General features: G+C 41.1%; 1 protein-coding gene across 3 annotated transcripts in view; it reads right to left on the reverse strand.

Moving 5' to 3' along the window:
• Positions 1-13,357, reverse strand: part of LOC123759301 (DNA-binding protein RFX2) — a 236,900-nt gene that overhangs the window by 8,330 nt on the left and 215,213 nt on the right. For all 3 annotated transcript variants that reach the window (XM_069335036.1, XM_069335037.1, XM_069335038.1), the window contains 7 exons: positions 12,596-12,881; positions 12,228-12,404; positions 9,294-9,440; positions 6,646-6,852; positions 4,951-5,106; positions 3,604-3,806; positions 1,095-1,248 (listed from right to left, as the gene is read on the reverse strand). In XM_069335036.1, the coding sequence (XP_069191137.1) occupies positions 1,095-1,248; positions 3,604-3,806; positions 4,951-5,106; positions 6,646-6,852; positions 9,294-9,440; positions 12,228-12,404; positions 12,596-12,881 (1,330 nt within the window). The remainder of the gene's footprint in view (positions 1-1,094; positions 1,249-3,603; positions 3,807-4,950; positions 5,107-6,645; positions 6,853-9,293; positions 9,441-12,227; positions 12,405-12,595; positions 12,882-13,357) is intronic.

Here is a 13,357-nt window from a genome sequence, read left to right on the forward strand (position 1 = left end):
CCAGGCAGGGTACTGTTAACCGGCACCCAAAACTACCAAGCAAACTCACTAAAGCTGAACCCCAGGGACGTGTACACTCACAGGGACCTAGCAGGGGGCACCACCAGAGAAGAACCGTAATAGGTCAAGCACAAGTGGGCGATAAGCAGGGCAGATCTCCCCCACAAGGCAAAAAGAAAAAGAAAACCCCGCAAGAGGACAGCGTACCCTAGAGGAACAGAGCTGGCCGCTATAATCGGTGAAAACAAGCTGCGCAGCCCCCCTGTGCCCCGTACCAGTGCAAACTGCCTCTTACCCTAAGGTAAACAAGTGAGACAAAACACCAAAGTACCCAAAGGACGGCCGAAAAACCAAGCAGTAAAACAGCCCAGCAGAGGCAGGACCCAAGGAACTTGTGGAAGGTAACCCCAAGCTCCAAGGGCAGTACTTATAGGGCATCTAGGGAAGGGAACCCTAGGCGCATGTAGCCCGAGTACTGGAGAATAACTCTTGGCTCTCGCACCCTTAGAAGACAGGCAACACACTCAAAGCACAGTGCTGAAACTATGACACTTAAGAAAAACATTGGAGCCAGAGCACACGATCGTAGTCTCTAGCATCAGCCTAAGAACTGACGGGTGGATAGCGTGGGGTGTCTGGGGCTCTCCCTTTCCCCTCCCAGGGAAGGGGAAAGTTGCGCAGACAGCGGCGCGGCGACGTGTGATGTCATGCTCGTTTCTTTTAGGGGAGTTCTATCCACTTGTTCAGCTTTAGGTAACAATATTTTCACCAGAATAGGGGTTTGTTTTGGGATGCTTACCTTTCTGGGTGCCTGACCCGGTCGATGGCAGACATAGAATTCTTCCAACCATACGGGGGTGTCTATACGCCATTGCTCCCCATGCCTCTCTGAGGGGGCCAGGTTCTGGCCTGTAGCCCCTGGTAGGCCCACAGAACTTCATACACATGACTAATGCCAACGTCTAACATTAGCATATCAACCTAGTAAGCTCTGGGGAGCTGAAGGGGCTCCCTCCAGAAAAAGTATTATAAAGTGTTGATTGTAAATATATAAATATACATGTAAAACAGTATAGTCATAAAAAATCACTAACCTGAGATATGACAGCAATTGGAGTGAGGCCTAAGGAGGATGCTACCCGATGCTCTACCAAGTAGAACATGTATTCATCATACAGGAGTCTAATCAGATGGAAGGATCCAAAAGAAGCTGCACTGCGTAGGGTAAGGTCACGAATCACCATCGAACTGGAAAATAAAGTGCTGTATAGTTGACAAATATTAATATAGTTGTTAAATACTGTATTAACCCTTGTGTTGCTAAGGGCTATTTGACCACTGTCACCCACAGGTGCATAAAAAAACCCTTCTAAACCTGTTAATTTGTGTTCCCCGATCACAGAAAAAACTAATAAAAAAAATCGTAAGTGGCATATTTTGCCCGCTATAGGGCAGGGAAGTCTGGCAAAAAAGAGGTGCTGACTCAGCATGTGTCCGAGGTGGTCTGTTCAGCCCCAGCTGTTCAGACCACCACACACTCGGGAGTTTTGAGCCATTCACTAAAAAATATAAGATCCTACAGGCGCTCGATGGGGGGTGTGCAACGCCCCCCCCCCCCCCCATCGAGCACCTGTAGGCGCATTGCGTAGTTTAGTGGTTAAATACAGACAGGGCTACTGTAGTATGACAGCACAGTACAATAATACAAAATAAAATATAGTGTTGGCTGCACAATGAAGTCACATTAACGTGATGTATCCATGAGCAAATCACTAGAAATCTTCCGAGGATAACTGAGAGTAGGAGGAACGGAAGGAGGCTGAGGGTCCCAAGTGAGTGGGTTTGACTCCTCCTCAAGACCCCTAGTGATTTTCTCATACTGTTGGCTATTTATTCTGGGTTCATTTAGCTGGCAGGTGCATCATTTCTTGAGGTTATCTTGAGATGATTTCGGGGCTTTTTAGTGTCCCCGCGGCCCGGTCCTCGACCAGGCCATTTGTTGTGTCTAATTGTGGCTGTTCACTGTTATTTGTACGGCGCCCAATCTGCTCCTTGTAACACACTGTTTGTTGACCGGGTGTCCTTGCCCTCTTGTTCCAAGGCTTGTTTATTTCAGATAAATAGTGTCATATATGTATTCTAAGCAGTCTGTGACCTATGTAGGGGGGGTGGAGGGGAGGCTGAGTTCTGGAATTTTTATTTTTGAATTTGCAGTGTATATCATGTCTTGCATTTTCAGAATTAATTCATTAGAATCCTTAAGGGTTATGTACTTAAATTAGCATGGATTTAAAATATCTTGTTTCAACAGATGAAAGTTGAGCTCTTGCATATTACTTTTTCAAATATTTTAGGAAACATTGGTAGATTAGATAAAAAGTTATAGTTGTTAATATTTAAAGAAAACAATAATTTTTTGTACTGGAGTTATCCTGGCTTTTTAAAGCTCTCAGGAAAGGCTTGAAATTCTGGTGAGGAAGTAATGCTATGCCATTCCATTTATTTTGTTGAGTAATGTTATGGCTGGTGCTGTGTATATGTGCAATAATCCAGGATGCACAATAATCCAGGATGCACAATAATCCAGGATGCACAATAATCCAGGATGCACCTGGATTATTGAATCCAGGCATGGAGACCTCATCTTCAGAAAGACATAGCTGCTCTGGAGAAAGTGCAACACCGGGCAACAAAAATCATACCAGAGCTTAGTCATCTCACGTATCAGGAACGGTTGAGAGCCACTGGGCTAACAACACTGCAGACCAGGCAAAACAGGGCGGATCTCATAGAAACCTTCAAAATACTGTACTAAACAATTTGGATGCTGTCGATCTGGAGAGTTTCTTCAAAAGGTCAGATGTAGCACAAACGAGGAACAATGGGTTCAAGCTCAACAAGTCACAAGGAAACAAATGTAGCACAAGTCACAGAAAACAGGAGATGCTTTTTCACCCATATGGTTGTAAACTTGTGGAACCGCCTTCCTGCCGAAGCTGTAAACGGCAAAACTCTGCTGGGTTTTAAAATATAGCTAGAAAAGATCATCAGGGCAAATGGGGGGGGGGACCTTTGACAAGCCGCCAGCTTACTGTCCTTGTCGAGGCCACTAGTATTAGTAGCCCTAAGGTAAATTTTATTACATATGAATTTTTATATACAGTATCAGATATGGCACAGTATTTCAGTTTGACTGCCTGTTTTAGTTTTCAGTGATTGTATTATAGATACCCCATACTGTATTGTTAAAGAAGCTGGTTGTAGAGAGAGAGATGGGGAGCTGAGGTAGTTGCCCATAAGACAGTCTTTAGCATTGTTTTTGGTAATGAGATTTTATTTTTGCACGGTTTGTTCCTATTTATGGAAATACACTGTTGAAATAAGTGGCAGAATTAGTAATCATTTACATATACAGTATAGCATTTAAAACTCTGAGTAGTTGCAGAATGTTGGGCTGCAGGTCATTGATATGGTGACCTGAAATTGGATGAGTGTTGGGGGAGGTTTCAGAAATAAATCTGTAGAAGAGAATTGTGGTTAGGTGGTGGGACGAGATGGGGAAAAGGTGTCTGCAATTTCAGAAATACAGTATTGGATATTAACCTGTAAAATGACCACTTCAAAAGAAACTGCCGAGCTTGCTTTGGGAAGTCCACTTTTCCTTCATGAGGTCGAAGGACTTGTGAAACAACAGCTTGTAACCATTCAGCCCATTGCTCAAGGCTGTTTTGCTGTTGGAGTGTTGACTTAAAATCTTCTTCTAGCCGATCCACCAATCCAACATCACACTGACAAACCCATGATGCCTAGGAGAAAGACGATAAAATATTGTGATCATCGTGAATATTAAATCTATGTCAAGGGAAACATTATATCTCTGCTTGTCTCTTTCCTTTATCTATAACAGTATGAAGGTACACATTGTTTCTAAAATATATTTACCATTGTCCAAATTCAAATATTTAGTCAGAATCCATAAAACAGTGGAAACCAGGTTTCCAGTGTTAAGGCAGTTTTGGGCAAATGTAACTCAAAACTCACTAAAGAGCACATTCCTCAGTGCTGTACATCAGTGAAGGTGTCTCCTGGGTATGCTAGACATGCACGGCTAATTACATACCCCCACAAACACACACTTAATGACTCCCGTGTCACAAATGTGTTACAAATTTAAGCTTTGAATGCAATGAAATGCTCTTTTCTGGGGATCAGTAGCCCTCTAAACTAAGTGGTGGTACAGCCAAGCCTTAGGAAGATGCACCAGGTCTGAGACCCACCCTTGCCTACCAAGAGCCAGGACCAGAATCTGGCTTTGAGGCCGGGGGAGCTTAGGGATTAAGAAACCAAACCCAAATTTCAGAAAAGAAACACCAGAAGGTATAAGCACACAAAAACAAGCATTGGCTTGAAGAAAATTAAGTTGTGCAATGTAAGCATTCTAACCATGATGCACCTTACTGCATCTTACTACTTTCAGCAGGAAGGGCCTGAAAGAGGACCTATATCTCCTATGTTGTGACCAGGTAAGGGAGTGAAGGGGGTAGGCTGACTGAAGCTCTGGGTGATCTTGGCTGCCACCTGCTGGCAGTCTGAAGCATCATGGCTAGGGTGTGTACACCACAGTAAAGCTTGTTTTCCTTCTTACTACTGAATATCTAAATTTCTTCAAGCAATTGCTTGTCTTGTTGTGCTTCTACTTTGTTTTTCTTCTTAGTTTTAGGTTGATCTCTGATCCCCCAATCGCCTCTTGCCTTATAGAGATTGACAAAGTCTGAGCTTGACTCCCAGTAGGCAAGGGTGGGCCTCAGAAGCCTTTTGCATCTTCCCAAAACATGGATGGACTGGCATTCAGCTCAGGCAGCCACTGAGGGGGCCCCTCTCCCAAAAGTTGCAAATCGTTTTAAAAACCTGTGAAAAGCAGTAGTTATGAAACACTTTCTGTTCACTCACTTGCTCTTGGACATTGTGAAAGTCCACTCGATTAAGATCAGCCAACATCTGAGAAATTTGTGATGAGTTTTGGAGTACTGCTCTTGCAGCTTGAGCTAAATGATTTAATGAAGTATAGCGCCGTAAAGTCTGAGCCAGTGATGCCACAGCTGTTACCTGAAGTAAAATACAGATTCTGTTACTAAAGATAAAGAAACACATAAATTATAATCATATAGAAATGCACAAATCATATAGAAATAATACAAATTATTTAGATAAAACAATAAAACAAAATTCTGTGCTAAAATATCCTTAGCACAAATTTTTGTTAATACTTTTTTCCATACACTCTCCAGAGAAACCTGCTAACCCTGCAGGTATCATTCATTATGTTCAGATTTATTAAACAAGGATATGTAAATAGTGTTTAAGGGTAGGTGAAAAAGCTTCATTTTGAGCAAGTCTAAAATACTTGCAAGTATTTTAGACTTATGTATACTGACTTAGTATTTTAGTTATGTCCCATACACCAAATTTATCTCTTAAAGTCAATACTTTAAGAGATGTGAGTTTAGTGATCTCTTGTCATCAAGCTAAAGATGCTTAGAAAATCTGGTATTGTAGAACATTTACAGACCCAGAAAATTGTGGATGAACATGGGTACCTAAAAGCGAAAGAGCACCTCATGTAGAGAGAGGACTAATATGAGGATTCATATTAGTACAGTAAGAGTGTGCGTGTGAGAGACTGGAATATAAGTTAGGGCTTGGGGTAAGTGGTGCAAGAATGAGGGGAGTGAGTACACAAAAGTTGACTGAACAGTGTTTGCAGGATGCATCAGGGTATGATTAAGTTTTGTGTCAGCCCTGAAATAAGTCGCCTTATATACCCAGTACGTCAGGGTCCATTAAGAGCCTCATGGAGACGAGTACATACCACCAAAGTATGAATGTGTCCGAGTAATTGTGCATGGCTCCAGTTGGAAGCCTTTAAGGAGGAACTTGTGGATCAGACAAACTGTAGACACGTGGAGCTTTTAATCAATAGTTGTAGAGCTAATCTTGATTAACCTTACTGACTTTACTAACACAATGGTTATGCACCTTTTCTCTTTATAGGTAGGGTTGGTTCAGTATGTCCCTGTACACCCATCACAGGTCTGAGTAACATCCCCAGGGAAAACCTGCTGCCACTCTACATGGAGAATATCAAGAGAAAGAACAGTAGTCACTCCAGCTGTCACTCAGCCTGCAGCTGTGCCTGCTAGTATGCAGGTAAACAACCCTGTATAGTGTTCAACCCAGCTGCTGTCCAACTTGTATTTATAGTTGTTGTTGTCAAATTGTATCTACAGAGATTGAGATCCAGTTCTATGGCCCTGCATCATAGCCACTGTCCCTGCTGCACTTCTTGATTTTCCACTTCTCTGTCATATTTGTATGCGATTGGTTCAGGCACTGTATTAACACCCATTCTGGCTGCCACACTTATATTGCACCACATGCATGTGTTACGGAAATAAACCTAAGGCTTGTGTATCTGGTGGTTATCTTACCTTGTGTACCCTGACCCATTTGTTAAACCCATCAATAAAAGTGCATCTTAAGTAGGAACTTAAGTACGAACTTGTTCTAGGAACTTGGCAAATGGTAAATTCTATCTCCAACTTGTGATAAAATCTATTTAAGATCTTTGACAGTGCTAAAGTTTACCTTAATGTTTACTACTTCTGATGGGCAGCCGAGCATTGCACTAGATAACCAAGACTCAAGACTCTTGGCAAAATTTCTGATGGCCTGAGTGAGGCTGGAGGGGATAGATCGTAGCACATCAGGAATTAACACTTCAACCAGATTTTGGTAGAACTGGTAGTCAAAATTGCGGACAAAATCTAATACTGGTGGCGCACGTAACAGGGCCTGAAATAAGTAAATTTTAATCAAGAATTATAAGGCATTTGATGGAATTCTAACTGTAGCTAATTCCAACTAAATTTATCAAGTAATATACAGTACAAAAATTGTAGAAATCTAAAATTTAAAGCTCATATTAATTAAACATACATTGGCATTTAGTACCAACCAACACAATATTAAATGTTATCATAATGTAACAGAGAAACACCAAGTTGATAGTAAACATTATTTGTAAATGCAGTAACCTTCCTATAAGAGGCATATCTAATCTACCAGAGGTACACAGGACCAGTATGTGCACTATACAGTAAAGGTAAAAAGTGGCAGGAGAAAGGTCCAGGGAGGGAGGGGGGGAAGTTCAGGGATATGTAGGATTAAGTCACAATTTAAATTTTGTATTTTTTTAAGCAAGTCAGGAATTAGCACTAAATTTTCCTTGATTGTTCAATGGTGGAATGGTGCTGATGGCTAGAGTCTATATACATTATCTTTTAATGTTATTTTCTTAACTCATAATTACCTAAGTGTAATTATCAAAGTGTAGTTACAGGATGAGAGCTATGCTCGTGGTGTCCCGTCTCCCCAGCACTCTTTGTCACATAACGCTTAGAAATTACTGATGGTTTTGGCTTCCACCACTCTCTCACCTAACCTGTTCCAACTGTCTACCTACCACTCTGTTTGCAAAAGTGAATGTTCTTATATTTCTTCTGTAGCTTTGTTTAGTTAGTTTAAATCTATGACCTCTTGCTCTTGAAGTTCCAGGTCTCAGGAATTCTTCCCTATCAATTTTATCAATTCCTGTTACTATTTTGTATGTAGTGATCATATTGCCTCTTTTTCTTCTATCTTCTAGTTTTGGCATACTTAATGCCTCTAACCTCTCCTCATAGCTCCTATCCTTCAGTTCTGGGATCCATTTAGTTGCATGTCTTTGCACCTTTTCCAGTTTGTTTATGTGCTTCTTAAGATATGGGCACCATACAACCGCTGCATATTCCAGCTTTGGTCTAACAAAAGTCGTGAACAGTTTCTTTAGTACAGTATTTCGTCATCCATGTATTTAAAAGCAATTCTGAAGTTAGAAAGTGTAGCATAGGCTCCTCGCACAATGTTCTTTATGTGATCCTCATGTGATACTTTTTTATCTAGAACCGCCCATAGATCTCTTTCTTTCTCGGAATTCTTTAAAGATTTCTCACATAATTTAAAGGTTGTGTGGGGTCTATGTTCTCCTATTCCACATTGCATAACATGATGAGTTTAGTGTGCTTAACATTCATGAGTTGTTGCTCCTGGTTCCTGTGTGTGATGCAAGCATTGTTGGCGTTATCTTGCATCCGAGTGCGTCACTATCTTTTATTATTGGTGTATCTAGGAAAGGTAGTCATCTCTTTCTATTTTTATAGTACATTGTATGGGCTACTGGGATTTATTTCTAGAAGTGTTAGCTATAAGACATTTAATATAATTCCATAACTTTATCTAGTTCTTGTTATGCCCTCATTTCCAGTATGCAGTCAAAGTTTTAATCTCTGTGCTATAGAATGGACATAAATTCACTTGAATGTGTACAGAGAAGAATGTCAAGATTAATCCCAGGGATAAGATACCTCTCTTATAAAGAGAATAAAAAAAAGAGCTGTTGATTTATGTAACAAAATGCTGGATAATATCCAGCAATTGTAATTGTAACAATTTACAATTGTACATTTGCAATTTGCAATTGTACAATCTTGCAATCCATGCTTGCAATCCAAACATGGATTGCATGATTGTTTCAAACATAGGTTAGACATGTATATGAATGAATTTGGGAGGATATAAATAGAAGCTGCATCTTATGGGCCAGTAAGACTTCTGCCATTTCCCTTATTCTCGTGTAATTCATTTTGTTTCAAAAATTATCCATACTGAAATGGTTTGGTGTGATGATCAAAACATGGTCAATATAGTGAAGATATTTGACAGTGGTTTTGATTGAGAATGATTATGGAGAATGGTCCTGCTTCATGTGATGCCATAAATAAATAAGCACGCATAGAATGTATTAGAGACTCTACTGCTATGCCAAATTATAAACCTTAATTAAAATTAACAACTAAGGCATTTAGCAATTAACAATTAAGACATCAGTTGAAACTTCGGTAAATCCCTCACATCCCTAATTTCAGTTACCTGAACTCACTCATTCCACTTTTTTCGTTTATTAGGTCTAGTTTCGAGTATCTGTTAGATTTAATAGTCATAAAAGTCAAATTATTATCTACAAACAAAAATGTTACTTTTAACTTGCTGTTTCTGTATCAACACTTTGTGCTCTATTTAACTAAACTTTAAATACAATTTTCTATATACAGTATACAGTATATATATATTTTTAAAATTCTTACATAATAATTTTAAAGAATTTACAAGCAAAAGAACCTCTTGGTGAAGCTCACTTGAAGGACAGATGACGGCAAGAGAGAGGCCAGGTCTCCATCGTCGTCATCGGACACTTCACTAGATGAGGATTTTGCCACGTTGGTTACGGTGTTGTTGTTGTTTACCATCCAAAATCGTCTCCATAAGTTTTCTACCACTGGAAACTGTTTGACATGAAGGAAAAAACCAGATTTGAGTGTAATGAAATGCTAATTTCTGGGTGAGCATTTTTTGGTGGCTCCTTGAAGCTACTATACACGGTACTGATATCTTACCTTGAGGTTATCTTGAGATGATTTCAGGGCTAAGCGTCCCTGGGCCCGATCCTCGACCAGGCCTTCTTTTTGTTACACAACCCCAGGAAGCAACCCGTAGCAGCTGTCTAACTCCCAGGTACCTATTTACTGCTAGGTAACAGGGGCATTAGGATGAAAGAAACTTTTTGTCCATTTGTCTCCACCTCCACCGGGAATCGAACCCGGAACCTCAGGACTACAAATCCGAAGCGCTGTCCACTGTCAGCTGTCAGGCGAAATGGTACCATCTACTAGAGCACGTCAGCTGCGTTGTTCTATAGGGCTACAGGGGACCAATACTAGAACCTGGCCCACTCAAAGAGGTGCAGGGAATGTGACATTTATTTTTGCCATGTCACCAGAGAAGGCAACCACAAAGTCAGTGAGTTAAAACATACCCCCTGCTGGCTTCTAAAGAGACTGAAGACACAAAATCTGCCTAAAGAACTCTCCAATTATGTAAACAAATGATTTAATTTTCTCAGAACTAGTACAGGCTCATTTGCCCCACCTCCCCCACTTATTTGTGGGGAAGGTGGAGGTAGCTCACCACCAGCAGGCATCTCAGCCCTCAGTTTTAGGGTAGATGTAGGCATCCACCTGATGAACTGGAAGGGAGAGAGGGAGAGGATCAGGGAGTCAGTGGCGCTCACCCAGAAATTGGTTACATTACATTAAATGCTGGTTTTCTAGGGGCCAGCCCCTTGTGGCTCCCTGAAGTTAGCTATCCACGGTGAAGGAAACATAGGAACACACTAGAGAGGAGGAAGCTTCACAAGATACATGTCAAGATGAGACCCCTGGTCAAAAGAGATGACCCAAAGCCACATGAGGGTACTAAGGTCCGGGAACATTGACAAGATACTGGACTGCTAGGACCCTGTTCGACCTCCAAAACCCTGACACCCAAATATCAGCCCAGGACATGTTCATGAACTCCACCGACAAAGCAGCATAGTTCCTAACTTCAGCGGCACGAGGGTAGACTGCAGACTGGTTAGACTGAATAATACTGCAAACGACCTAAGAAAGACGAGCCTTTGGAACAGGGGGACCAAGGAAAGAGGAGTAACTCATAAGGCATCCACTGAAGCAGCACAAAGGAAGTGGTGGAGAGCCACTCCCAGATACAACACATGATGCACAACAGCTGAACCAACCACACACATTAATGACCAGAGGACCCCTCCAGAAGCCAACCATCCCATTCTTCGGCAGAAAAGAAGGAGCTTGTGACTTGTCACAAGCACCTTGCCACGTTTCTAAAATACCAGATGTGAAGAGCTGAGGAGGAGGCAAAACCAGCAAAGTACTCAGTATGTTGCTGGGCTGACCTTCCGATAGAGGCGGAGCTATGGAAAAATGCCCAGATTCAGGCACCATGCAAGCATGTACCTGAAACCAAGGCTGCCAAGAACTGCAAACCCTCAGATATTCTGGGGCCATAAACAGGTGGATCGGGGGAAAGGGGGAATCAGAATACAGGCAAACTGTACACAGAGGGGGATGGAAGAGGAGGTGAGGACAAAGCCAAGGTGGAGGTCACCAACACCTCCAATTTCAGGTCCAAACACACCAACCAGGACCTCCAACCTGGCACACAACCTAGATCACTGCAACGAAGAAGAACCAATATGCAAAGTGGTTGTTGCCCAGGAAGCCCTAACCTTATCGGGAGGGTCACAAAGAAGAATCATATGGGAAGAGCAGAAAGAATGAATGCTGACATGTGGCACAAACAACGAGCAATCCTGAAACTCACACAAAGTGAGAGCAGGTTTGGATGGAAATTCCACAAGACCACTGAAACCACATGAATTGAAGAGGTGAATTGTGAATTCTAAAACTTAGTTTGTTACAGTGTTTTTCAAGTACAGAAATATGACATTTCTGCCAGAGATATAAAATTGTACAGAGATAAATGCTGTTGGTAACAGAAAAAGTGCAGTAAATTCCTGTATTGTGGAGGTCTTCACAGTCAATATAAGAAGCAAAATGCTTATGCTAAATCAAACAAGAAAAAACAGACAATGAGTCACAATAACATGGCTGAAGATATGATGACTAAACCACACACCAGAAGATGAAGAAATGACGATTCGGTCCGTCCTGGACCATTACCAAGTCGATTGTCTTGATCACAATCATTATTACAATCGAATTGATAATGGTCCAGGACAGACTGAAATATCGGCATCTCTTCATCTTACAGTCCCTGTGGCGAAGTGGTAACACGCTCGCATGGCGTTTCGCGAGCGCTTTGGCCCGAGTTCATATCCTGGCCAGGGAGGATTTACTTGGCACCAATCCTTAACTGTAGACTCTTTTTCACCCATCAGTGAATGGGTTCCTGTTTGTTAAATGATTTGGCAGGTCATATTTCAGGGAAAATTAGGATTAAGGACTTGTCCAAAATGCTATGCATTCTAGTGGTTGTACAAGAATGTAAGAACTTTTGTACAGTATATATATATATAAAAATCTTGATACAAGAAAAATAATTGCTTATACTCAATAGTTATAGTGTGACATGAAAATTGCTATGTAACATAACCTTTAATTGCTAAATCAAGTATTCTTATACAGCAGTACATTAAAAAGATAGCAAATTCTGTAATAAATCAATTTAAACATGCAGTACAAATATAATAATACCTGGAGATTATAAACAGCTTCCAAAATAGTTTCACAATGTTCCCTGTAAAGCACAGTAAATGTGTGCAGGTGTGGTCTTGTCACCCCCGCTGGCAGAGGAGTTGTTCCAAAATCTACTTCCCCGAACATAGGCACAGCTTGGCTAATATCACCAAGGTACTGTTGGTTTTGAAGAGTCTGAAAATTCAAACCCATTAATTTACAGCAGTGTAACATCAAATAAATTGTGACTATGGGCAATTTTTAAGGATATGAATGCAATTTCTTTATTACAAATTCTTCTGTTAGTAAAAACTTCAGGGGATTTAAAATAAATTGTACTGAAAGTTAAAAAAGCAATATGTTAAAAAGGATGTCCCTGCAGATACCTGTGGGGATGCCTCAGCAGGAACTTGAGTATGTGAATCGTAGTGGGTGTCACTATTTTTCTGCATGCTTGACGTTACACCCTTGCCTTGCTGATTTTGTACACCTTGGCTTTGCTGTTGTTGTTGCTGCTGCTGCTGCTGCTGGAGCTGTTGTTGGCTGTTCTTTTTTACATGAGTCGCCGAGGGCTGCTGACGCAGTGAGATAGGACTGCCATCATCATTTATATTAACAAGTGGGGATGATGGTTTCACACGAATGCCATAATAATGATACTTGCTGTTACCCCTGAAAGAATTAAAAGATAACAAATCTTAGCATGATGAACTACTGATCTATATGGAAAAAGAAACAGTTTCAGAATTTATGTTCAATGTAGGCCTGACAGCTGAGTGGACAGCACTTCAGATTCATAGTCCTGAGGTTCCGGGTTCGATCCCCAGTGGAGGCTGAAACAATTGGGCAGAGTTTCATTCACCCTGATGCCTGTTACCTAGCAGTAAATAGGTACCAGGGAGTTAGACAGCTGCTACGGGTTGTTTCCTGGGGATATGTAACAAAAGGAGGTCTGGTCGAGGACCGGGCCACAGGGACGCTAAGCCCCGAAATCATCTCAAAATAACCTCAAGAAGATCCGGTAGGGTCAAGAACAAATTACATATTTAAGAAATTAAAAAGAACTTTGACAAATTAAGATTATTGCAGGATCTCTCATTTGAAATAGTTTGAACCAATGGTATTTGAATTAAGGATTGTTTTTCCAG

The sequence above is a fragment of the Procambarus clarkii genome, chromosome 32, assembly GCF_040958095.1.
Source record: "Procambarus clarkii isolate CNS0578487 chromosome 32, FALCON_Pclarkii_2.0, whole genome shotgun sequence".
NCBI lineage: Eukaryota > Metazoa > Arthropoda > Malacostraca > Decapoda > Cambaridae > Procambarus > Procambarus clarkii.